The sequence below is a fragment of the Numida meleagris genome, chromosome 16 (genome assembly GCF_002078875.1).
Source record: "Numida meleagris isolate 19003 breed g44 Domestic line chromosome 16, NumMel1.0, whole genome shotgun sequence".
Taxonomy (NCBI): Eukaryota; Metazoa; Chordata; class Aves; order Galliformes; family Numididae; genus Numida; species Numida meleagris.
In genome coordinates this window covers 4,975,217-5,000,011 of record NC_034424.1, presented here as the reverse complement: position 1 = coordinate 5,000,011, position 24,795 = coordinate 4,975,217, and the positions used below count along the sequence as shown (strand labels likewise).

General features: G+C 46.3%; 2 protein-coding genes across 9 annotated transcripts in view; both read right to left on the bottom strand.

Moving 5' to 3' along the window:
* The window catches only part of SPTAN1 (spectrin alpha, non-erythrocytic 1), a 46,544-nt gene extending 33,754 nt beyond the window's left edge, over nt 1-12,790 (bottom strand). For 4 of the 8 annotated variants that reach the window (XM_021414312.1, XM_021414316.1, XM_021414314.1 and 1 more), the window contains exons 1-5: nt 4,494-4,733; nt 3,758-3,883; nt 2,090-2,230; nt 829-975; nt 258-391 (exon numbers count right to left, since the gene is read on the bottom strand). In XM_021414312.1, coding sequence (XP_021269987.1) covers nt 258-391; nt 829-975; nt 2,090-2,230; nt 3,758-3,883; nt 4,494-4,730 — 785 coding nt within the window. In that variant the 5' untranslated portion in view covers nt 4,731-4,733. Of the gene's footprint in view, nt 1-257; nt 392-828; nt 976-2,089; nt 2,231-3,187; nt 3,257-3,757; nt 3,884-4,493; nt 4,734-12,640 lie in introns of those variants that run through there. The other 4 variants (XM_021414310.1, XM_021414309.1, XM_021414311.1 and 1 more) reach the window with 2 other exon arrangements.
* On the bottom strand, nt 14,197-24,744 carry GLE1 (GLE1, RNA export mediator). Its single transcript, XM_021414339.1, has 16 exons — nt 24,282-24,744; nt 23,755-23,967; nt 22,667-22,792; nt 22,350-22,498; nt 22,125-22,185; nt 21,696-21,950; nt 20,705-20,933; nt 20,018-20,130; nt 19,467-19,536; nt 19,019-19,161; nt 18,726-18,916; nt 18,121-18,250; nt 17,928-18,032; nt 16,785-16,867; nt 16,378-16,441; nt 14,197-15,747 (listed from the first exon to the last, which is right to left on the bottom strand). Exons 1-16 carry the CDS (start codon nt 24,456-24,458, stop codon nt 15,679-15,681), a joined length of 2,178 nt encoding a protein of 725 aa, XP_021270014.1. The 5' UTR covers nt 24,459-24,744; the 3' UTR covers nt 14,197-15,678.

The window sequence follows — 24,795 nt, the reverse complement described above, 5'->3', positions numbered from 1 at the left end:
GGGGAAGTTCTCAGAGCAAAGATTGGGAAAACTACCATGCAAAAGAATGAACAGAACTTCCAAGGGTTGAAAACCTAAAACAGAATGACTGTTTCAGAATTCCCTTTGAACAAGTTCCTCACTCAAAGAGTCATGAGGAAGAGTAAAACAAAACCAGACAGTGGCAGCTCTTCTCCCAGCACTGTATGTAGCTAAAAGGATCATTAGACATTGGTACAGACACGACACCACTTCAGCAGATCCAGCCAGGACCATACCTGTTGAAGCGCTGAACTTCAGCTGCCCCGAAGAGTTTTCCTTGCCTCTGCTGGGCAAGCCCCTTAAGACGCTGCCAGCTTGCATTTACTTCATCCTGTTTGGACTTTATAAGCTCCTCCTCAGGGTGCTGTTCCTATTAAGCAAAGGAAAAACGCCATTTTCACATGTTCTGTGCCTTTCTATCAATTGACAAAACCTTGAAAAACCACCATTTTCCAAGAAATCAATTTATAATCACTGTACTTTCCACATGATCTCTCAGTTCAATAGTTTTCCTAGAGTGACACTGTGTAAACATTCAATATTCTTGCAGCAGTCTAAGTTTCTCTATGAACTACTGAGTCAACAGGAAGAGGGCTGTAAACAATACATTATTTTCTAGAATGCAATACATTCTGCCCTGGCTCCAGCCATTCAGATAGCCAGGACTCTAAACACATGTGCAGTAAACAACACAGATCTCCTACCAAACTGCAGGGGTGGGGAGGTGGTAGAGAACGCTGCAGACAAAAGGTTGCTCTGTTACACCACACTTGCCAGGAGAGATATTCCACATACATGAATGCTCACCTGGATAAGTTTGCCAGCAAACTGGTTCACTTCATTTACTCTTTCCTCATGAGCTGCCAGATCTGTTTGGAACTCTTCAAATTTCTTCTGCAAAACCTCAACATGCTCTAAGTCCTGGCCAAGCTCTTCTGAGGTCACTATTGCTTCCTAGCACAATTATAGGGGAAAAAAAAAAAAAAAGGATATTTCAGTATAACCTACAAGTAATCACTACCAGAAACCAGGAAGTAAACTGTGCTGATCAGATTAGAAGCTACAAACTTTCTTACTTCAAAACATAAATCCCTCCCACCCAACACCCCTCCATAGTTACAGAAAACATCCCTGGTCACTACGAGTATTATTTTTTCATCTTGTTTGCCTTTGTTCAATTTTCAAGTCATTTAGTCAATTCCACAATCATAGGTTCTCTGTTCTATGCATGATGATCATTGCTGCAGCCATCTAAAATACTGAAACAAAACATGCATGGAAAAAACTTATTTTTGTAACAACAAAATAATTGGCCATGCAGTATCTGAAGTTTCTGTTTTTCAATTACTCATGGCATTTGCTGTGTAGCCTTCTGATACAAGACTTATGGAAAGTGCACTGTCATATTCTGTAACAGTTATGCAGGGTTTAGAGTTTGAACCCACAGTGACACAAAACTGGAAGCTATCATTACGAAAACCCAAATGATCGTTTTGTGGCTTTTCTTGAGATTGTGGTTTGTGGTCTCTTTCCTCAGAGTTCAAAGAATTCAGAGCCAACAGTTCTCTTGCAGCAAGTGTCCCTACAATGTGCACCTGAAGATATTGCAATCTTAAGTAATTACATAGGTAAGTAATTATGTACATATGGCTTGCTGGTTAGGCTGGCCACTTTCCATAACAAATCATTTAGAACATTTAGAACAAAAATTTGCTTTTACACGTTGTAGATTTCCCTTACAGGAAACTTGAATCTGATTTCTATGAAAAATACCAAGTTCTTCCTAGAGCAAAGCCTACGGCTGATTACATTCAGCTATGCTCTCCAACATGCAGGCTTCCTCTCTTACTGTAGCTCCCATTTTTCGTGGCTGCAAAAGGAACAGTGGTTTGCATACCTACTGCTCATACAACACAAATAACCTAAGTGAAATGTACTGGTAAAATGTAATGCCTTTAGAAGTTCTCTTGGGCTACATGAACTCCAGCAAATATATGCTGATGGAAATTTCCACACAGATGAATCAAATTCCTCAACAAGAACGCAGTGAACACAGATAACAATATACCTTGTCATTGATCCAGTCCATGACATCTTCGCACTCCCGTAAGAACTGCACCAGCTTTTGTGCTTGCAACAGTTTCACTCCCTTCTCCCTCATTTTTTCCAGTAGTAACTCCCATAGTCGGTGCAGCTCCTGCAGACGAGTCTGGAACAACAGGATGCTGCTATTAAAATCCTGTATCAGGCAAGAAGAAATGTATTCCCTTCCTGGCCTTAGGATGAGGTTTTTCCCAATGTGTCACGCTCCTAAATCTTACTAGTCAAAGAATCTAAGCACCTCATGAAATTTTCACCTCCAGTAATTAGTTTTCAAGCGATATACAGTAATATAACAATATAAAATTAGAAATTACTGAATATTTAAACACTTATTAATTATTGAAACCATTATACAGTTATATTCATATAAGCGAAGTAAGCATTTTGAGACATAATTTGATCTAAATTCTGCAGCAGTGTGAAGTCAGACCCAAAAAAACCCCAACAAATCACTATGTCCCAGTCTTTGAAATTGAAGTCAACTCCCAATATGCAAATCTTGTTTTCACTTTGGAAAATATTTTTTATTTGAGACCACACGTTTTGCTTCAAGTCAAATTTGTGCCACTTCACGGTATCTTCACTGTCTGTCCTAGCACCAGTCAGTTAATACATTTAGCCAACACTGTTAAGCATTACAATACTTAACTGCTAGGAGCAATGACTAGCTTTAATGTTGAGTCTCTGTGGCTGCACTCTGCCTTTCAAAACCTTTGGGAGCGACTGTAAATTTTATAGACAGTAAGAAGAAAAACCACACTCCCACACAGGCACACAACTTGCAAAACAGGAAAGTATCTGCTCCACCCATCACCTATAAGGCTTTGCTCATCTAGATCTGAAACTTGAAAGTCACGCTAGAGAAGCTTTTGAACATCCAGCATGGGTGGATACTTAATTAATCCTTTCAGAAAGCTCAATGAGGCAGGTTTCAAGGGAAGAGAAAGCTCACACCGCTCAATTTCCCAGCGTTGCCCCAAAGGACAATGCAAACTGTCAACCAAGGAAGACAGAAGACATCGCAAAGAAGAAGTTGCACTGCACAGCCACAAGTTTCACCTACTCGTATGTGGAACCCAACTTGGGTGGCTGTTACTATTGGGCGCTGCGCGGTCCTGTACGGCGTGAAAGACTGAACCATTGAAAAACAAGTTATCACTCCAAGCAGAACACAAATGAGAACTTACATTGAGCAGCACAGCTAAGAAACATTATTATTTAAGGTCGCTCAACCAGCAAGTTAAAGTGTTCTATTTAAGCAAACAAGTGCAGTGGTTAATATCCCTAACATCTGGTCTTGTGAATTTGCTGCTTCTTGATGTTGTGCCATTTTGGGAAGAATCACAAGCATCATTCATCATTTGCCTTGTGACTTCCAACACATGTTGCAATTACTGGCGATTTTCCAGGCCAAGTTCCTGGACTCCGTGGGCAGAAAGTTCACCATGAACTGGATCTATGAGCTTGGTGCTTAATGTCTGTAAACGTTCCAAATACCAATTCTCCTGTGAATTCACTAATCAGAGCATATGTAGAACTTAAAAAAAGTGTTCCAGAATACAATTAGGCATGCAACCTACAAAAACTGCTCAAGAAAAAGCCTTTAAGAGGAAAAAAAAGTTTTAAAACTCACTCTTATGGTTTCAGATGCAAAATGGCCTTCATTGATCATCTGATTTCCAGTCTCATCCAGCTTAACGATAGCCCCTGAGTTGGCCTGCACCTCAGCTTCAAAGGCTTGGTGCTTCTGCAGCTTCCCCTACAAGTCAAAAGAATCAAAGAACGTGGCTGAGATTTGGTGCACAGCTCTCCTCTACATATCCCAGCATCAAGATTTTTCACATATTTTTTGCACACTTCATACTGAAAGCAAACAATACAGTAGCACAGTTGAAGTCAGTTGTACCATGTCCCGTGAGTAGATACAGGAATCCCAAATTTAGATATGTCACTGTTGTGTTTGATCTCATACATCTGAGTGTTCTAACACCTGGAAATCCATCTCCCACACAAATTTGTTTTCTTCAGATATCTTTTTAATGGAAGCAGTAAGAATTAGTTCATGTTTATTCACAGAGCTGAAGTGCCCAACAGATTCTAGGATTAACCTAAGCTGTTTTTACACTACATTGTACTAACTTTTTCTACACTGATGTAGCATATAGTCTGCCATTAGAAACACTCCAATTATATCAGCAAAGAAACAGTGCTCTTAGGGAATACTTCACAAGGCTGCATGTATTTGCATCCAACTTCTGTTCACCGCTCTCAGATCAAGCTGCACTCCTGCATTTGTTCCGTGCACTCCAACTGACACGGCACATCCTACTATTAATAGTACAACACTGCAAGACGGCAGCAGGACTTGCCTGTAAATTGCTTGGGTCTTTGTAGTTTTCATCCGATGCTATCTGCAGTTTCTCTTGGATCCATTTCTCGAGCTCATCCGCATCGCGCTGGAAGAACTGGAATCGATAGGAATCTTCGAGTTTTTGGCGCCTTAGAGAAGACAGTTCCTTGAACCTGTGGTAACGGTCCAACACTTGTTGACGCCGTTCTTGGATGTCTTCTGCTGTTTCCAACACTTTTACCCCACTTGGATCCATTTTCTGAAAGCCAAAAAACACGTTCATGTTTTGTTTGTATTCTAAAACACAGACACGAAGAGATCCACGAAAGAAGAACTTTTTTTTTTTTTGTTTGCTGGTTGTTGATCTGTATTTCTTCTTAAACTCAATGTGGTTTACTTATAGTAAATGCATGTAGGTATGCGCATAAAACAGAAATAAATAGGAACATTTAGCAGGAAATCATGGGAAAAGAGCATTTCAAATGGCATTTAACATTGACTGGTCTCAGATAGCTACGGCTGCCGCTGCCTGCCCAGCAGCACAAGGGCTGTGCCCCCCCACGCCTCAGCACGCAAGCATGGAATACAGATTTTAAAAGGGTGTTCCAAAAACGTGTCTGTGTGCACTTACACACATGTGTGTATACATATATATGTTCACATGTAGATATATAAACATCAGATGTCTCCTGTACAGCACGAAACTTCACTTGGTTAAAATACTGAATAGAGATAAACTTCAGTACTAATACTTAACAGTGCTCCTTAAAGAACAGCTAACTAGCACACAAAAGTACATCCATATGCACACAGACAGATTATACATGCATATATCCATACACATGTCTGTGTGTGTGCTATACAGCCACTCTCTGCTCTCTCAGGCAATTAAAAAGCCACAGGCCCACCCTGCCACACCCCACATCCATCTGCAAAAGCTGGGGGCAGGGGCTCAGGCTCCGTTTCACAGATCTGATGTTGTAAACAGATGAGGAATTTCAGGAGTATTTGGCATAACCAACGACCCCTCTTCAACTGGAGATCCTTATTTATCACTTCACATGCTGAGAGCTGTTAACTGTTACTGCAGACCCCCCAAAACTGATCACTGTCTCATCTAATTTCTGTTAACACTGGGATCCCCTTTACTTTCCAGTTCCTAACCTTTCAGAAGGCATTTTGGTTTTCAGTAAGGAATCTGTGCATTACAACAGAAGTGTGACACAAATTAAGAAGTAGTATCATTGTTGTCAAAGAGTTTGGGCACTTACATGCTCAATTTTGACAACTTGCTGTGCATATCAAGCAGCTGCTGCAACAAATACTCAGTGCTTGAGCAATTATGCAATTAATGTCTGGGTGTACGAGTGCTTACATGTACAGCCTGGTTAATGCTTTTATTATAAATGCTGTAAGCATCAAACTCAACGCACCTCCCATCAATCCTACAAAGAGCAGGGAAGAAAAAGTGTAAAACTGTGCATGGAAAGACACAGGCAATCCCTGAAATATGCTATTAAATACAAAATTAAGTCATTTAGGCACTAGCTAGCTGCATGCTTTAACGAGGTGCGTATCTTGCACAATGCCATGAAAAACTCACCAGGTGGGAACGCTATCTGCCTGGCCGTGTTTGCTGTTTGGTTTCCAAGCACTTGCAGCGGGGCCTTGTGACAGAGAGGCTCAGTGGGGCACAGCACTGCCCTGTCACAGCAGCTGTTACCTGAGAACTCCGAGCCCAGCAGCGCTGCAGCGGTTCAAGGAAGGAAGGAAGGAAGGAAAGCTCAGCACCGCTCTCTCTTCCAGGCCTGGTCGTTCCGCTGCCAAGAGGAACACGGAGCAAAGGGACCGTGTGGGCTGAATGGCAGGAATGAAGCCTGGGGGTCAGTGCGGGAGGACCAAAAGCTCCACTGGATCAGTGTATCCGAGCTTTGAAAGATCAAACCCCAAATATAGCGGGAGGCCAGCTATGGGTCTGCCTCCTGCAGAAGACAGCTGTGTAAAGGGTCACTTCAGACTGTCTTTCCCCTTCAGGAAGCAAGCCAGAAAAACCGGAGGAAGGTTTTAGCAATAACTTCCTTCCCTGTGCTGCTACATTGTGTTTCAACTCCTACAACTCTTTCCTTTTTTAAAAGCTGAATTCTGTGCAGGAATGACAAAGTGGCAGTCAGCCTAACCCCAATGGACTGCTCCTTGTTCTGGGTAAGGGCATCCCCAGGAAAAAAACAGAACCCTCGTTATGTTTCAGAACATCACACAGTCACCAGATCAACTGTCAGCTTACACATCAGTATGAGAAACAACCTCTGCAGCCCAAATGATCTCAAATTACTTTAAATTATAAGTCATTATATTAAAATATTAAATTGTTGAACGTAGATTACTAAATTATTCTACATGAAAGTAAGAGGAGCCCTCCTGTGATTTAGGCCAGCCGCTGGTTTGCCTCTCAGCACTCCAGTTATGCAATCTGGCTCCTCTTTTTGCTGGTATCCATTAAAAGAAAGGCTCCCTTTATAACTGCAGCAAGTCGAGCTAGTCCATTGTAAAAGAAGTGCTTTGCTCTAGCAATAATAGACTGTTCTTTCCTGCAGCAGATAGCTGACGTCAGCAAGGCGAGATGGTGCCAGAACGCGCTCAGCAGTCGCTGGGGAACTCTGTGCTCTGAAGTCATGGATGCTGCAGAACGCCGCCCCTCAGCGCTAAGGGACTCTGAGACGGTTCCAAGGCTTCTCGGTTCAGTGCACCATCTGCATTTTAGTGCAGAGAACAGAAGGCTCCGGGGAGACCTTACGCAGTGCCTAATGGGGGCATGCAGGGAACGCAGGGGGGGTTGTAGTGACAGGACAAGGGGTAATAGCTTTAAACTAAAGGAGGGTAGGGTCAGGTTAGATGTTCGGAAGAAATTGTTCACTCTGAGGGCGGTGAGGCCCCCAGCACTGCTGCCCAGAGCTGCGGGTGCCCCATCCCTGGAGGTGCCCAAGGCTGCAGACAGGGCCCTGGGCAGCGGGAGGCTGCGCCCACGGCAGGGTTGGAACAGCACGATCCTTAAGGTTCTTCCAACCCAAACCCTTCTGTGGTTCCATGAAGGCTCCACCTTCCCCTCCAGCACATCCCTGCACCCCCAGCAGCAGAAGAGCCAAACAGAAGCTCCGTGAGAAGCGCAGCTCACCCCACAGTGAGCAGACCCCCCCAGCCTCCTGGCGGACGGCAGCCCCACCCTGCACAGCCTGCACGAGCCGATAAGCCGCGCGGAGCCGGGCTGTGAGAGGCCGTGCTGGGGGGCTGCGTGCTCCTCGTGCTGCGCTGAATGGCTGCAGGACGTGGCTCCGAACCAGGGGCCCCGCTCCTCGGAGCGTATCTGCTGCTCTGCCTTTGTGCTGCCAGACTGTGCTTGGAAAGTCACTCATCGGCTCAGGGCTAGCTGAAGGGCAACCCGAATCGCTCCACCATGCTGCACCGCTGCTCAGAAAAATAAAAAAGCACGAGCAGATCTAAGACCAAAAAGCCAACCAAACAAGATAAAGCAACAACTGAAGCTACTGCTCTCATCCTATGGGCTGCAATGACCAGCCTGCCCCGTTCTGCACACCGCGTGCTGACACACCAATGGGACACACAACCACGGACAGCTACGGCCGCCGCAGTGCACAACGATGATGTCAGCAAGAGCGTGCGGGTGCGGAGGCAGCGGGGTGGGCTCAGCAGGAATTACAGCGATGCTGGCGGGGCGGGCATGGAAGAGCTCAGCGTTTTCCTCCCCTAAACGTGCTCTCAGGGATTTAAAAAACTCCAACGCAAACTACACCGAGCGCTGCGCAGCAGATTTTGGCAGCTTTTTTCCAAACAATTACACAAAGCTGAAAGAAGTAAACCAGCCTACCTGAAAAGCAATCAGATACCGGTATATAAAGATCGTTATCTTGAGAAGTAGTAAAACAATGACTTTCTCTCACGACAAGTCCTGATGTGCTGCATACACTCAGCATCGCTGACCCTGGCAGCGGCATCACGCAGTTCTGCACTCAGTGTTGCACCGGGGCGATGCAACCCTGAGCTGCAGGGACACTGTCACTCCCTCCCATGGGATCCGATCGCCCGTGGCTTTCTCAAAGCAAAGGAATCACTCTGGCTGCTGCTGCCAGGGGAATGGTGCGAGCGTGCGTGCCTCAGAAGCAACCGAGGGCGTCCATCATACACACCACGCTGCAGATTTTAAATGCTAACGAGGGAAAATTAATGCACAGTCGTTTAGCCTGTTATTAATTTAAATCTATAAACTAGAGAAGCGCCAAGGGCGAAACGCAGCAGAACCCTGCGTCCCAATTCTTCTGGTTACCGCCACGGGTCAGCCAAGGACCTCAGAGCCAAGCCAAAGCAAGGCAGGTGCTGTGGCACAAAAGCCCGAGACGTGCTGAAGCCACCATGCAGTGCTGTAAGATCATACAGACCAGCAGCAGCACCAGTAACATCCTAACGTGCTCCCAGAGTTAAGTTTGCATTGCAGGGACACAAAAAAAAAAAGTCTCATTTGTGTTTGGACTAAAGCAGGCTGCGTAAGCGGTGATGCGGGCTGTGCACAGCCATCCGTGTTTCAAAACCTGTACGGCAATTAAAGACCTGCTCATTTGTAGACACGTTAACACTTTCATTCTGCAACCAAACTGGTGGAGCCGCGTACAGGGCTGAGCTGCCGAGCTGAGTTCGGTGCCCTGATGCACAACTGGGTTGCTCTGCTCTCGGTGTCAGTGCAGAGCCCTGATGGAGCCGTGCAGCACTGCGCCCTGCTCCGGCACAGCACCCCGACCGCACTGCAGAACTGCAGGGCTCCAGGTAATGGGATGTTACATAACTCACCCACAATGCTCCGTTCCTGTCATCTTTTTTTATTATAATGCTAATTTCAGCACAGACGTTCACCTGACTCGTTTCCAAATAAAACCTAGCTGCTGTGTCACCCAGGTGAAGTTTGGCCCCTATTTGTTTTCCCATCTCCAAACTGAAAATGGCACAGACCAACAGGGAGGGCACGATGTGTGAGTTAAACATTTGTGCGAGTGGATGTAACAGGAACCAAAACCGACTTTAAATGTATGATGTGCTATAATGTAAATCTTAGCATGGTTGATTTTAGATAGCTAAAAAGATACCGCACAAGAATTCTCAAGACAAGAAGCTCTTAGAAAATTAATCCACACCAACAGCTGATTACGCTGAACTACAAAGTGTTCACACATCATGCATTGCAGAAATTAGGAAATTCAAAGTATTAGGGGAAAGCCAGATCAGATTGAACAGTGAAGTACAGACAAAGCATTTGCTATGTCATACAAACTCTCAAATAAATGGGGTTTTGTTACAAATAGGTCACTGCAATCAAGGCAGGCAAGTATGGTGACAGCACTGCATGCATTACGTAGCAATACCTGGACTTTGACTTTACGAAACGATGACAACATGATGGAGGAATGCAGAGTCTAAAAGGGAGGGGGAAATCGAGATAACATTCAGCTCACTACGAGTGCAAGGACACGGCTTCGTTCTCATTTCATTTTCTAAAGCACAAATCCCATCACAGCACACAGCCCACACTTCCCTTCTGGTTCTTTGCCACACACAACAGTTTGGTGTTATTGCTCTGCAAGCGACTGCAGGCAACAGACCCCCCCCATGCAAACAGGTTACGATCACCAGCAGGAAAAGTCGACGTGGTCAGTGCTAGCCTTTCCAGTTACCTGAAACAAACCAACCCCGACCATAATCTGAAGGTCAGAACAGACACTAAAGGAAGTTATCTGGACTTGGCAAATGACGCTTCTCGCTATGCAGTCATCAAACGGGGTGGCTTCATTTAAAGGCACAAATGCAATGAGAAGGTTTCAAATATCTCCAAAGATGTTTACTTCCAATTGCCATAGTTAAAAACAAAAAAAACAAAAAAACAACCCAACAGTTGCAGCAGGAGATATTTTTTGAGATGGCTCATTATATAGCTGTTAAGTATATCTAATCCAATAAATTTCCAGCTGAAAGCTGCCTTGCTGCCCCTAGCTCCGCATTTTCCCCACGAGTACGCTGCAATCCCCGAAGCAGCTCACGGACAAGCGCAGTTGGGTGTCTTTGTGCTTGCTGAAGCCACCGCATATCTCCTGTGGCATCTGCATAGCTGAACGCGGATCGGTTGCAGCAGGGAAGGCAGCGTGCCACCCGTCTGATCCGCGGTCAGCAGTATCGCCGGGCTACGCTTGGCAATCCCCACCAGCAGCATCTGCAGTCTGCTCCACCCCATTTTTCTGCTGCCTACACTCCACGGACAAATGGAAAAAACAGACTCCCACACGACATTAGCATGCAGGAGAGAAAAGGGAGGAATTCGTATCATTTCTTCCAACACAAGGGGAGCAATCCATTTCCCCCCCCAAAAGCAATGTATTTATGAAGAACACAAGTGCGTGCCATAAATACATGATGTGGATAAAAAACAAGGCAACAAAGACACTGAGCTATTTGCAATAAGTTACCAGGATGAGCTATACGTGTAATAGTTGAGAAACAGGGATTTCACACCGAGGTACCACCCTGCCTTAGGAGATGCACGGCTCCTCCTGCCTTCCTCCTCCTGTGCAGGAGAAAAACACGCGAAGAGGGCTTAAAAAGACAGCCTTCACCTTTTGATATCGTTGTTGTTATTATTATTACTCTAACTAAAAATATTACAGATACATTTGTCCAAGTTCATCCACCGCGGACCTCGAGGAAGCATCACCCCTACATCTGATTTCAAAAACTCAGTTTCAACCCGATGCATTCAGATGTACTTGCTCCCCCCCCCCCCAGCAGTGACAGAAATAAATGACTTGATGCAAACAAGGTAACCTGCTCGCTTGGTGCCAGCACTTCCCCCAGCTCAGCAGTTCCATTGCTGCGCTTACAGACCCTGCACGCAATGCAGCAGAGAGCGCCCTATTTTCAGCCTTTTGTTCATTATTTATAACTTGTTCAGCGCAAACGATGACAAACCATTGTTAGGTGTGTTTAAAGGCAAGGAAAAAAAGAGTCATATGTGGCAATTTAATCATTGTTTTGAAACAAACAAACAAACAAAAACAGAGCCTGTGAGGAAGGCCGTTCAGAGAACACAGCCTTTGGAATCTTCTGGCACTTTGCTCCAAACACAATGCCAGAAGAAAACAGATTATTTTTTTTTCCCCCCAGAAGGATACAGAAGCATTTCAGGCAGGTTGTTTTTTTTTTTTTTTTCTCCTTCCCTGATGTGTTCATTTGCCATCTCCAGACAACTGCTGCTCAGAACCCACGTACACAATGCAATGATGGGTGGCAGGGCAGACGCACAGCCATCCATCCCTGTCATCCATCCATCCATCCCTCCCTGCCATCGAGCCAGCCATCCCCACCATCCATCCCTGTCATCCATCCATCCATCCATCCATCCATCCATCCATCCCCTCCATCCATCCATCCCCGCCCAGCAGGGAGCTGCAGCAAAGCGCACAGTGCCGTGCTCAGCCCTCAGCGTCCACCGGTTCTCAGTACAGATATCATCTACTGACACACTAACCGGAGAAAGGTCAGAATTTGTTTTGTTTTTTTTTTCCTAATAGAAAAAAAAAAAAAGCTAAATTTATCTCTTTTGTTGTTGTTTTTCCTTTCTTAACGCCAAGCCGTATCAGAGGGTTACCAGAGGAGGAACGCAACCCTTTTATGAGGGAAACCGCAGCGCCCGCTGTGCCCCAGGCGCGCAGCGCCCCGAGGTGACGGGGAACAGCCCGCCCGGCTCCGCGCTCCCCTCAGCCGCTGACCTTGGCGGGCGCTGCGGAAGCCATTGCTGAGCGCGGGGCCGCCTGTCACCGCCGCCCGTCCCCTCCCTTCCCCTTCCCCTCCCCGGGGCGCTGAATGGAATTCCTGCCGCCGGCCGAGGCCTCCCGGGGCGGATCCCGCCGCTCCCTGCCCGCCCGCCCTTTATCCTTTATCGCCCCCTCCCCCCTCCGGGCACCGCACGCGCTGAGAAGCCCTCAGGGACGGCGCTCAGAGACCTCCCCCGCGGCTGAGGGTAGCGTACACCTGTCCCCACAGCGGCGGAGCGGGCTCTGTCCACCCGAGGTGGGGCGGAGGAAGACGCCCGCCCGCCTCAGCCCGCCGCCTCACCGGCTCCGCGCGCAATCCTCCGCTTCTGCGCCCGCCGCCCTCCGCTACGGACACCGCGCGCCGGCGGCGCTGCCTTTTATATAGCAGCAGGAGCGCAGGAGATGACGTCACGCTGCAGAAAGGGCTCCCGGCTGGCGGAAAGTGCCGAAGGGGTTCGGAAAAAATCGGCGGGGGAAGGGAGGGCCCCACCCACCCGAGCGCAGCAGAGCGGAGAGAGAGCGCATGCGGAGAGAGCCGAAGGGTTCCGGAAAGTGCCGAGTGGCTCCGGAAAGAGCCGAGGGGCGTGGTGGGGTGCTTGAGAGAAAGGGCGGGGTGGGAGCGGTGGGTACGGTGAGCGCCTTCTCCCTTCGGTGAGCGTTAAAATGACATTAATAAAATTAAAAAAAAAACAAAACGGGACAACATCGAAAATAATTTAAGATACCAACGCAGCATGGCGGCGGTGGGGGGTCTCTGCCGCCTCCTCAGCCCCCGCCGGGGCCATCTTCCTGCTCCTGAGGCACAGAGCTGCTGCAGAGGCAGAAGAGCCGTCGCAGATTTCACAGTTTAAATCAATAAACCCAAAGCAGCCTCAGCAGTTCTGTGTTATTAAAGATCTGTACGATGGAGGCTGGCTTTTTGGAGCGGTGCTGAATGTCAGAAGCTGACAAGGGCAGCGCATCTCATGCTCCCAGCCTGGCACAAGCCAACCGTTTTTAAAAAGCCGATGCATAAATTCAAAGGAAAAGGAGCCCTTAGTACGAGCAAGACGTTTGAAATAGACCCTTGGCAAAGGTTTAGCCGCATCTCTCAGGTTTTTACAGGCAGAACTCCAGTACACCAAGTAGTGAGGGGGTCTCAGCGACATTGTAAGCGTGATTAACTCAATTTAAGTGTTTAAATGGGAAAAACACACTGGCACTGACGTTGCGTCGGAAGCCGTAGGACTGCCTGGAACCATTGTCTCCAAGGAAGAGCATGACTCACAGCAATCTTAGCGCATCTGGTCCTGAACGCACAGCGTCTGCACACGGGAGATGCTGGCACTTGGCATTTGGGATATGAACGTGCGTATGAAAACACCATTTTGGTGTGGGCACAAGACCTTATTTACACTGGAACTTCGTAACACCAAACGGGCAGCATTCAAAGCCGCTAAAATAAGCAGCGGAACGGCGTCACGCGCGTCACCCACCAGCTCAAGCAGCAGATGCAACCTGAAGACACATCTAAAAATAAATATCGGTTTATTACCAATAACGCGCATTATTCAATTCGGAATTCTTATGAACATTTTTTGAAATTGCGTATAAATACGTGGATGCTCTTTACCGAGGCAGAAAGGGCTGCCATATTTGTCATTCATAAATATATAGTTATGTTCCTTCCAAAAATATGTTAGAAAACCCCAGCACCTGTCAGGCAAAAGGAAGACAGCTGTGTCCTGCACATACCATTCAAGAATACTAATACAAGTGTAGTACTTACATGATATCTGGTAAGAGGAAACTCCGGGGAGATTTCCAGTATAGCAAAAGAGCCACCAGTAACAGTAACCAAATGAATTCTGGCATCGGTTTAGAAAAGACATACACCAAATACAAACATAATTTATTACCAATTTAAAGTTCAGTATTTAAAAAAGGTCTCAGTACACTATAATACATATGTTACAACCTTTTCTCAGAAAAATGTTAAATTTGTAAATTAAAAAAAATTAGAAAATTAAATTCGTAAAAAAAATCAAGTTCAGATCAGCGTACCCTAACCCTCAAATACATTTTTTACAGCTTCAAATTCTGAAGTCTTCAGGAACATCAAAAAGCAAACTGGTAAAAATAATAGCTTTAATTGGCAATTTTGCAAAAATCGTGCACTGCCTTCCACAACTCTGAAGCAAATTTTGTCATCTTGGAAACCACCAAAATAGTTCAAGAACAGTGCACTGCACATCAAAGACGCCTCCTACCACCCTGATCCCCCACATTCACTAGGAAGGAAGCTGCTGAGTTTCTCGCCATCTCCCTCCAATAGCTATAGAAATAGGCACAAGCTGCACCAGCTTCAGATTAAAGATAAAAAAAAAAAGTTAATCCCATTTTTAATATTAAACAGATTTTAAAATGAACTAGTCTCAGAGTAATCCACCATCGGTATAAAAGTATTACAGTACTTGATAAATAAAAATGGCATAACATTGAAAGAAATACATTGGCATTAAAAGGCCCCTATAAAATAGAATGCAATGCACCATAGGGAACTCAAGTGGACCATTTGCCCCTCAAACAATGGCAGAACATTGGCAAAAAGTGCTTCGATGAATGCATTGTTTCACTTTTTAAAAGATAATAATTATTATTATTGATTTCCATTCACTTAATGGGTAACAGACATTTCTGCAGGAACTCAGTTCTTCCCCCATCACGCACAGCTTTTAAAACAGCAGGTCTACCTCTCTTAAACCAAGAACACTGTCCTTGGAGCAGCGTTACATCCAACAGAGATAAACGTCAATGCTGACAGGCCAAATACCTTTTACCAATCTCTCAGCAATTTCAAGATATTGTTTGCAAGAAACGGGATGCAAATGCATCACCATAGTTGAAAACAAACTATAAAAGCGAGATACAATAAATAACAAAACTTCAAGGTTTCCCCAGTGTGTTTCCGAGATTGATTGCTCTGTTAAGACTTCATAGAGCTTTGAGGTATCTTCACTTCCACGAACAGAACAGCACCAAGCAAACGTTTTGATTCTGAAATCCAGAAGTAATCAGAATACTGTATGTAAAGCATCTTCCACATGTCTGAATACGCAAAGGAGAAATCCTCCGTGTTCCATAATTTACTGTACAAAAACTTATCAAAACCACGAAGAACAGCTTCCGTCATTTCCGACAAAGAAAACGAGACTCTGTTCTATCCAGCATAAAATTTCATTGATTAAACTTAAACAAATTGATGGAACATAATCTCCCTGTCCATCTAAGTTCAAAATTCACAGTCAGGAAGCAGGTCTGACGGCGCTGATATCCAGGGAGGATGAAGTATGGACCGATTCATGACCTCCAAAAGGAAGGCTGCAGAAAGCCCTTTGGTAATGGCATGTCCTTCTTCTGGAGACTTTCCTAGTGAGGAAAAGACAGCAAAACAAAATGAAAAAAAGGAATAAGAAATAGATATCTTAGATTGCCATCTCTTGTATTGTTAATAAAGCATACTAAAATTTGAAATGAAAGTGCAAGCTATGATATTCAAACACAATAGTTTCTGTTTAAGGCAGCATTCACAAAACAAAATTCAGCACTTAACAGTTTTGCAGGCTTCCTCTAAATAAGCACCTATGCAAAACACAGTGCTGCACAGATGCTACAAAGAGCAGCTCAGAATGTCTCCTTCCTCATACAGCAAATCAGGGCGACAGCAAAAACAAGCGAGCCACTGATGAAATTCAGCTGTTACAGAAATGACTCAGCAGAACCCTTCCCAACCTGCAGCTAGTCTGCACTGAACGTCCATTACATCAGAATGCATTTTCACTGAGAAAAATAGATGTGAGGTAAGAAGGAAGCGAGATGTTTGACATCGTAACTATCATTAAGAAAACTCAGTAACCAAAAGACAGGTTACATCACAGTTACAAGTCTGGACTATCAAGTATGCTGCAAGCAGCACCAGCCTCATTACTGGAATGAGGCACATACTGAACAGAGCAAAGGAAAAAAAACATTTGAAAACTGAAAAAAAAGCTGTTTTACCTCCACAAATTGCTTCAAACGCGTTAAAGAGCCCTTCTGTCCAACACTGGTAATTGCTTCAATCCTGCAGAAAGAACAGCATGTCTCAAAATCTACTCAGCTGAGTTTGATTTACAAGTGGACAGACAGCAAATGTCAGAGATGGGAAAAGGTGGAAGAGTCATAGAATCATAGAATGGCCTGGGTTGAAAAGGACCTCAGAGATCATCTAGTCTGAGACTAGATGCGCAGGGTCGCCAACCACCAGACCACGCTGCCCAGAGCCACGTCCAGCCTGGCCTTGAATACCTCCAGGGACGGGGCATCCACAACCTCCCTGGGCAACCTGTTCCAAAGTCATGTAAGAGCAAGCACTCAGAAGGTAAAGACAAGGACTATTTCACACCCCAAAAACACACATGTCATACCGTGGGATATAGTCTTCTTGGATGAGCAACATCAGTTTCCAGAACTGGACGTGATATTGTTTCATGAGAGCATTGCCACACACCTGCGGTACAGAAACACAAAGATCCCATTTCAGAACTGGGCTTCAGATCAGCATGACACCTTCCATCAGCTTGTTCAATATCAATCACTATCAATCATCCGAACACTATGAAAGACATCTACATCTACAATAAAAGAAGCAAAGCTTCCAGGCTGCCCCACTGCTGGAACATTCACCTGTTTCCTCCTGTTCAATGGCTGGTCATCACTAACACCAGTCTGGTGTTATCCTTCCTCTCACGCCAGTCTCCACCCCCCAGCCACCGAAAAACAACACCTCTCCCTAAAACACCACTTGCTAAGGCACACTGTGGCCATTTCCCAGTCTTGAGTACTGCAGTGTGTACTCATCAGCTGTCTTCATGCAGGCAGTTACAGAACGCCTCCGGTGTGTTTCGTTTTCTACTTCACTTTTGCATTTTCTACATTTTTAGAAGGCACTGGAGAAGCACAAGAGCTGTGTACAAACACATCGGGTTTGACAATGCACCTCTCCCACCTCCCACCTTCAGATTTGGCTCTTACTTAGGACAGCCCTGCATCCTAGGCTATAGGATTAATATAGATTAGGCTCTGTTCCTTCCAGTGAGAAAAAAAACATCCTGTCTTATGAAGTAACAACAGAAGTTGGAAAGGCCACGGGGCCTCACGCTCTGCGCTGCGTTGTACAAACCAGCACCAAACGATTAGCAGATGTTATTCTTACAGGAGCATGCAACTATTTTTAAAATACTAGGAATCTTGAAAGGATCTAGAGTCAGCCCCAAAGCTGCGTGTGCAGGAACCTGGAAATACTCACATTCCTTTCTGAGGCAAAAACAGGTTAAAAAAACCTGCTGTTAAAAACCACACCAATCCCCACCTCAGTCAGCAACCTCTTCAGATTCTAAAACGCCTCCAATTTGGATCCCTTTAACCACCAGTAATCCTGTTACTGTCTCATCCCAGAAAACCAGCATGACTTTTTTTTTTTTTTTAATTCAAGAGACACAAATCCTGTTTGCTTATGTTATTTTTCAGTGCTTTGCCGCTAAGTGGGCTCATGCTATGACATCACTGACCTCCAGAAAATCAAACAGAAGCGTGGCTGTCACATCGACCAGAGGCTCCATGTTCAGCATCTGAGCAAGCCAGCGCCACCCGTAGTTCAGCCCATGAGGATGCGCCTATAAAGCAGTAACACCACTGCTGGTTATAGAACGTGCAAGATGCTACTCAAAAAAGACAGAGCTTTTGGCTCCCTTTCGTACATACCCCTTGTTTGTTCACGTAAGGCCAGCGGAGCTGAATGAGAGCAGCGTACAGACGGATCAGGCCTGACATCCGTTTAAGAAAATGATCTTGCTCTTCTACCTTAGAATCCTGAACTTGATACCCAAGCATCCTGAATATGAGAAGATGTTCCAGTATTAGTACAACTAAACGCATTCACGTGAATCTCTGCAACTGTGCTGAGACAAAGGATGCTCCAAAACCATAAGAATTATTGCAATTATTGTTACATTCTGGATCACATATTCCACTGTTTTATACCATACAGAATCTTCAGGTTCCGTATTGCATATCTCAGCTGGCATCAAGCTGTGGCTATTATCTGTTCTTTGGGAAGAACAAGGAAGAAGCAGCAAAAGAGCATCCATTACCATTACATACTAAAAATATTTCCAGAGCTGAAGGACACAGCATCCTCCAGGGGTGCAGCTTCAGGGGAGCTGCACACTTCCGAGTAAACCTCCAGAGTCTATGCCAACATGGCACAGTGCCTTCATCATTAAAGATGGGAAGAAGTGGAGTTCACTCAGGAGAACACAGCCTTTGCCCTTCTGGAGTGCATGCTGGAACTTCAGTAATAAATGTACCTCTGATATTCTTCCATAGGGGTGCCTTCTTTGAACGCAGGGTAGAATGGCACAGCATAGGGGCACTTCTTGTGCAGATGAGCTAAAAAGAGATCTCCGACTCGAGGGTGTATTTCCCAGATTCCTGATGCCACCACTGCAATTGGGAAAGCTGCCTCACGGTGAGAAGCTACTTCTTCTTCTCCTTGTTTCTGGAAGGGGGAAAAAAAGTTGAAGACGGACAACAGCGTCCAGAAGAACTTCCTGAAGCACCAGCTACCTCTATCTGCTTGATAAAGAGAACAGTTCCTCACCACAAATTTCTCTGCAAGCTTGTAATAAACAAAATCCAGGCCTTGGGGATGCTGAGTCACCAATACAGTTTGCCCTCCGCTCTGAACAGGCTTTCCAGAGAGCAAGTTATTGAGCTTGTCAAATATCTGTCTCAGCTGAGAGCCTGTAAATAGAGCAGAACGTACAGAAGATTAGGAAAAGCAGACAAGCCTTAACCAGATCCCATCAACAAAAAATAGATCTGCACCCTGAAGAGCAAGGCACCTCCAAGTGCTGTGATTAAAGAAACACGATGAAGCAAGGTGCCTCTACGGGAAGCGACACACTTTAAAAACATAAGCAATACTGTGCTCCAAAGACTGGGATCCTTTAGGGGTAATTATAGAAACTTTGGATGCTTTGTGCCCTACTAAAATCTTCACAGCTGCAGCCATTACAGTTGGACTGGGCTCTTAGCGTTTTCCTGACCTGCTATGGTGGAGATCTGGCTCACAGGGATGGTGGCTGCTTTCTGCAGGTCCATTTTTATCTTCTTAACCTGCAGAACAACAACAACAGCAATTAAAAAAAAACCACCACCACACTGAAAACCCTCACAGACAAGAGGCCTGACCGAGGCTGAAAGGCAGAGCTTAGTGAGGTGATGCTTACCTTGCGGGCCAAAGCCTGACAGGAGGAATTTGGCCCTAAATCCTGACTCATGTTTAGCTGAATTAAACCCAGTGAAAATACGAAGTCTAGCCTACAGCACTGTCTTTTCATGTTTACTATGTTTCCATACATCGTTTGTCTCAACAAACTGCAGAATTCCACTCATCATCTTCTTTGTGAAATTCTACTCACTTAAGAAACTGATTTTTTGAGATACGTAGAAAATACTTTTTTCATTACTACTACAATAGTGTGAATGAGCAGACTGAACAGAGGCTGCTGTCAGAAACTGTTCTAATGAAAGCTCTCTCACATCCACTAGAGAGGAAGGCAATCACTCCTCAGCAGTGTTAATCACTTGTTCATACCTCGTTGTCTTTGCAGTTGCTCACTGCGCTGAAAGAAGCAGCGCACTGGGTTGCAGCATCTTGAAGCTGCTGGTACCACCGCATGGTGTCTTCCTCTGCCTTAACTTGAAGTGCTACATAAAAAACCAACAACAATTAAAAGAAGAACAGAGGGAGACTGAGAAAGACACAGAACTCTAGAAAATCTGAAACCCGATTTGTTTTTTTTTTTAATTGCAAGGAACCCACAGCTGGATGTGTGCTTTTCTTCTGCCATAATTCTGTTCATAAACTACGCTCATAGCTTAACTCCAGTTTTGCAAATTATACCGTGGTCCTCCCTTTTCAGCTTAGTAGCTTATACATGCACAACATCTGAGCTTAAGATCAAGAAAGAAGTCGTTTCACTGTTCTGTCCTTCTGTGTTTGTCATATCACACATGAACCATCCACACTCCTCAGAAGGCACAAAGTTATCCTCTAGTTTCCCACGTATGGCACTGTCTAGGAAGAGCAGTTTTTGCTCCACCCAGCTTACGCTGCACCAGAGCAAAGTTTGCCACCAGCAGCCCTCAATCCATTTTGTTAGTTGTGCTGCGAGAAGTTGTGCTGTCACAAGAGTAAGATTCCAAAATAGCATCTGGCAAAACAGTAGAATAGAGCGTAAAGAGAAAAGGGGATGAGGTGAGAACAGAAAGCCCAACCCACCTTCCTTCTGCTGCTTTCCTCCCGACGGCTGCGCAGGGGCAGGAGTCTGAGCTTCCGCCTGTTGCTTCTTCAGTAGCTCCTCCTGCCTCCGTTTCTCCTCCTGCTCATCTCTCCTCTTCTTTTCTTCCACAGCTGCAGCGATTTCTTGCTGCATGCTGGAGATCAGCCCTCGCATTTCCTTCAGGGCTTGTTCAGTATTGGCCACATCGACTTGAGAAGGGAAACCTCTCTACCAAGAGACAGAGAAGGCAATACAGCGTCAGCCTTCGGCTCTGCTACATGTAGACCATCCTATTGAAGAGCTCAAAGCCTTGGAAGCGCTAGGCTTTGGATAATCCAGCAGTTAACTACACGTTTTATCCCCTTATGTGAAAAATGTCTTTTTCTCCTTTCTTTGTACACAAAGGTGTTCACAACAGGGACTTAGTCCCTGCCTACATCTCACATGATCCAAGAAGACCAGAATTAATAACGCGCATGAGTCTGATGGAACCCTGGCACAAAGACTTGGATGGCTTCCTTTGCAGGAAGACAGCTGGGACAAGCTGGAATACACAATGGGAATTACTATGGGATTTTCTTTCCAAGGTTGGTATCCCACCTTCACAGAGCATACTTCTTTCATGGAAACCTGGTTACTCCAACAGGCTTACCAATACAGGAGTATCCGGACACGTATAGTGCTTCTCTAACAAGTTATGAACCGCTCCACTTCCATGGTTGTCTCAAGAAGAAACTTCATGGCACTGAGAGTTACAGTATTTAAATATTCAGCCTCTTTTGCAGAAATCCTCACGCATTTTTATAAGCCATTTTCACGCAGTTAAAGTGCCATAGAAAAGAATTTGTCTTTTAACTTAGCTGTTTTAGAAGCCAAACATCTGAAAACATTTCTGCGACATCCTCCTTAACTACCTTAGAACAAGCTGCCTTGGAAGAAAACTGTGGGAAGCTTTAAGAAGGGACAAGCAAAGCGAAGAACAACCCCCACCTCACTCGTGGTGCGGATGAGTCCTGACACCAGCCCGCAGATCTGGTTGCCTCGGTTACTGTATGCAGAAAGGTCAATTTTTGGCAAGTCCTTGTGCTTGTAATTGGGATCAATCTGCTGGTTGAGCTGCAGCAATTCCTCCTGAATTGAATAAAGGCGACGCAGTCTTTCCTGGCCCTCTTCCTTACGCAAACGCTCCAGCTCCTCCTGGCGCTGCCTCTGCTGCTCCGCCTCACGCAGCTTTAGGTTTAGTATCTGGTGAGAGGAAGAGCCAAAGTTAAGTGACACGGCAGGCGGTGAGGAGAGCACCACAAGAGATGTTCTTACACCAGGAGTGCCATGTACAGACAAACACAGCAGCTGGGTCTTCTCAGCTCCCACCAAGCAGCCATGCTCTTTGATAAAAGAGAACTGTCCCAAGCCACACACCTTTGCTCTGTGTCGGTGCTCCTCTTTCAGCTTCTCTTGCTGTCCTTGAGTTTCTTTTAAACTAAAATACATACAAACACAGAAAAAAATATTGTATTAAAGACATGAACAAGAAGAAAACACAAACGCATACACGCAGTAAATCACTTTTAAGATTTTTTTAAGAATTAACCCTCCCTTTGATTAAATGTTATAATATTTTAAGGATACCAGAGCTAATCTCACCTCTTCTCCATTACTTCTCGCAGTTCTTGGATTTCCTGATGCTGCTTGAGCTCCCTCAGTTCATCAAAACGCTTCAGCTGTTCACTTGCCATGTCGCACGCTGCCCTCACCATCTGCTCCTGCTGCTCCTGCCGCTTCCGAAGCTTCTCCTGCAGGTTGCACAGGTGCCAGAAGCACCACAATGCAGCACCCGAATTCACCAGAAGAAAATACAAACCAAATTGTCCAGAGACAGCCAATGTGGCCCACGTGACGTTGTCCTATGCCAGTGTCCTACACAGCGGTGTAGGATCAGTCACGCTTTTATTTTTACTTACCCTTCCTTTCAGCCTGTATAGCTCTTCATACAGCCGAATGCAGCCTTCAACTTTCGCAATTTTAGATGAAGGAGGTGCTGGAAAGACCTCTCGATCCATTTCCAGCAGACCAAGATCATTGTTTCCCTGCAGAGCCAGCATATGAGTAGAATCGGTGACTGAATATAGTATCAGAAACTCACGGAGGAAACCTCTTATACCACACATTATTCATGGAAGAACAGACAATGTGCATTCTTAGAGTGGTTAAATAACCCAGGAGTGGTAGCCTCACAATTCTGAGGTATCTCCCAGCAGCTACGTAAGGTTGGGATAACCACTTTTCCCAATCATTAAAGCTGGAAGCAGAGACAGCAAGAGCTAACTAACTGGATTCCCCTCCAGTCTTCTGCATTCCCTGAAGATGTTAAGCTGGAGGAAATCAAGACTGATTTATTTTTTAGACCGTTCTTCAGGAGGAGCCTTCAACCTCTCTTATAGCTTTTGTCAGATCCTGCTGCCTCATGAGGATGGATTCCTCGTGATACGTTTCTCAAGTCTAAATGGGGCCAAGATGATGCGAACCTTTGCCGCTCCACATCACTGTTACGCGGTGAAATACTTTCATACACAGCAACAGACGTTAGTTCTCTTCTCAGGGCTTTCACCAACTTCACTGCTCCACAACTCAGCTCTCGCTGCCCAGTCTTCCCCCTTTTGCCTCATAAAATGCCTCCAGAGATGAGACTGAAGAGAACCCACACGAGTACTCACAGACTTCCTACAGCCCTGCTCCCGCTCTGTGACCATGTTCTGACACAAGGATGAATCCTATGCGACGAATCCCCACAACTACACAAAGCCAGCTAAGTTTTCCTCAGTTACGGTGAAAGAAATTTTGCTTCTGAGCTATTATGAAAATGATTACATGACTCTTTTCACACCAATTTTATTGTCCCCTGGTTATGCCACAAAGAGCTGAAACGGAGCACGCTTTCCCCCGCAGACAAATTAACAGAGCACAACCCAAAATTCATCAGACCCTTCACAGGGGTGAGGGAGATCTGCTCCTCAGAGCTGCTCAGCTGGGGCTGTAATTACAGAGCTACCTTTGTCTCGCTCGGCGCTGCAGGTGAGAGCGGTGAAGGGCCCTCACAGCTGGACGCTGCGATCTCAAGGGGCGGATCTGTGTGAGGAGCAGCATCTTTGGGCGTGGAACTGGAGGGTGCCAGGGTCTGCGCTGACGGCCCAGTCATCCTTTCCAGGACCCAGCCAGCATACGAGGACAGCATCAGAGGAGACATGCATCGCTCCAAGACATCCTAGGGAGAAATTTTGGCGGGGGAATAAGAAACACATCGCGAAGGTAACAGCGCTTCGACAAACGCAGCTGACACACCTGCACAGCGCAGCAGGCGCTTTGTAACGGCAGCTCCGAGCCGCGTTACCATAAAATCCCAGAACATCGCGAGCTGCAGGGGACCCCCAAGGATCACCGAGCCCAACCCAGGGCTCCGCGCAGCACCGCCCAACCCCTACGGCTCAGAGCTCCCCCAGCGCTCCCCGAGCTCCGGCATCGGGGCCGCGCCCACCGCCCTCTGGGGCGCAGCCCGTCCCCACCCCCGGGAGCCCTCACCTCGTCCTTCAGCCAGTGGCTGGAGTAGCTCAGCCGGCCTTTGCTGGAGGCGCGCAGGGCCGCCAACGTCTCCCAGCGCAGATTCCGCGGCTCCATGGCCGGCCCCGAGCCCTCATCGGCGGCGCCAAAGCCCGCCCGGCCCCACGGCCACATCCGCTTCCGCGACGGCACCGCCATCGCCCCCTCTCGGGCAGGCGGAGCTCTGAGTCCCTCCTCGCACTCCGGAGCCGCGGGTTCGCGCCCCGCTGGCGCCGTCTATCGCAGGGCGCGCTGCTTCAGGAGCAGCCCCGCTCCCGCGGCGGTTGTGCCTCGCGCGTTTCAAGAGGCGGCTGCGCAACCCAACGGCAGCCGCTTGTGACGCTGCCCTGGGGTCGGTTTGCGGGGGCGGACGCTGCCCGACGCGAGGTCCAGGATCTCGATGCCCGTGTCAACACCAGGACATCTTTTTCTCTCCACCTCATACCCCAAATAAAGCCCAGAAGCCTCTAGGACGCTGCACCGTGAAGACAAACAC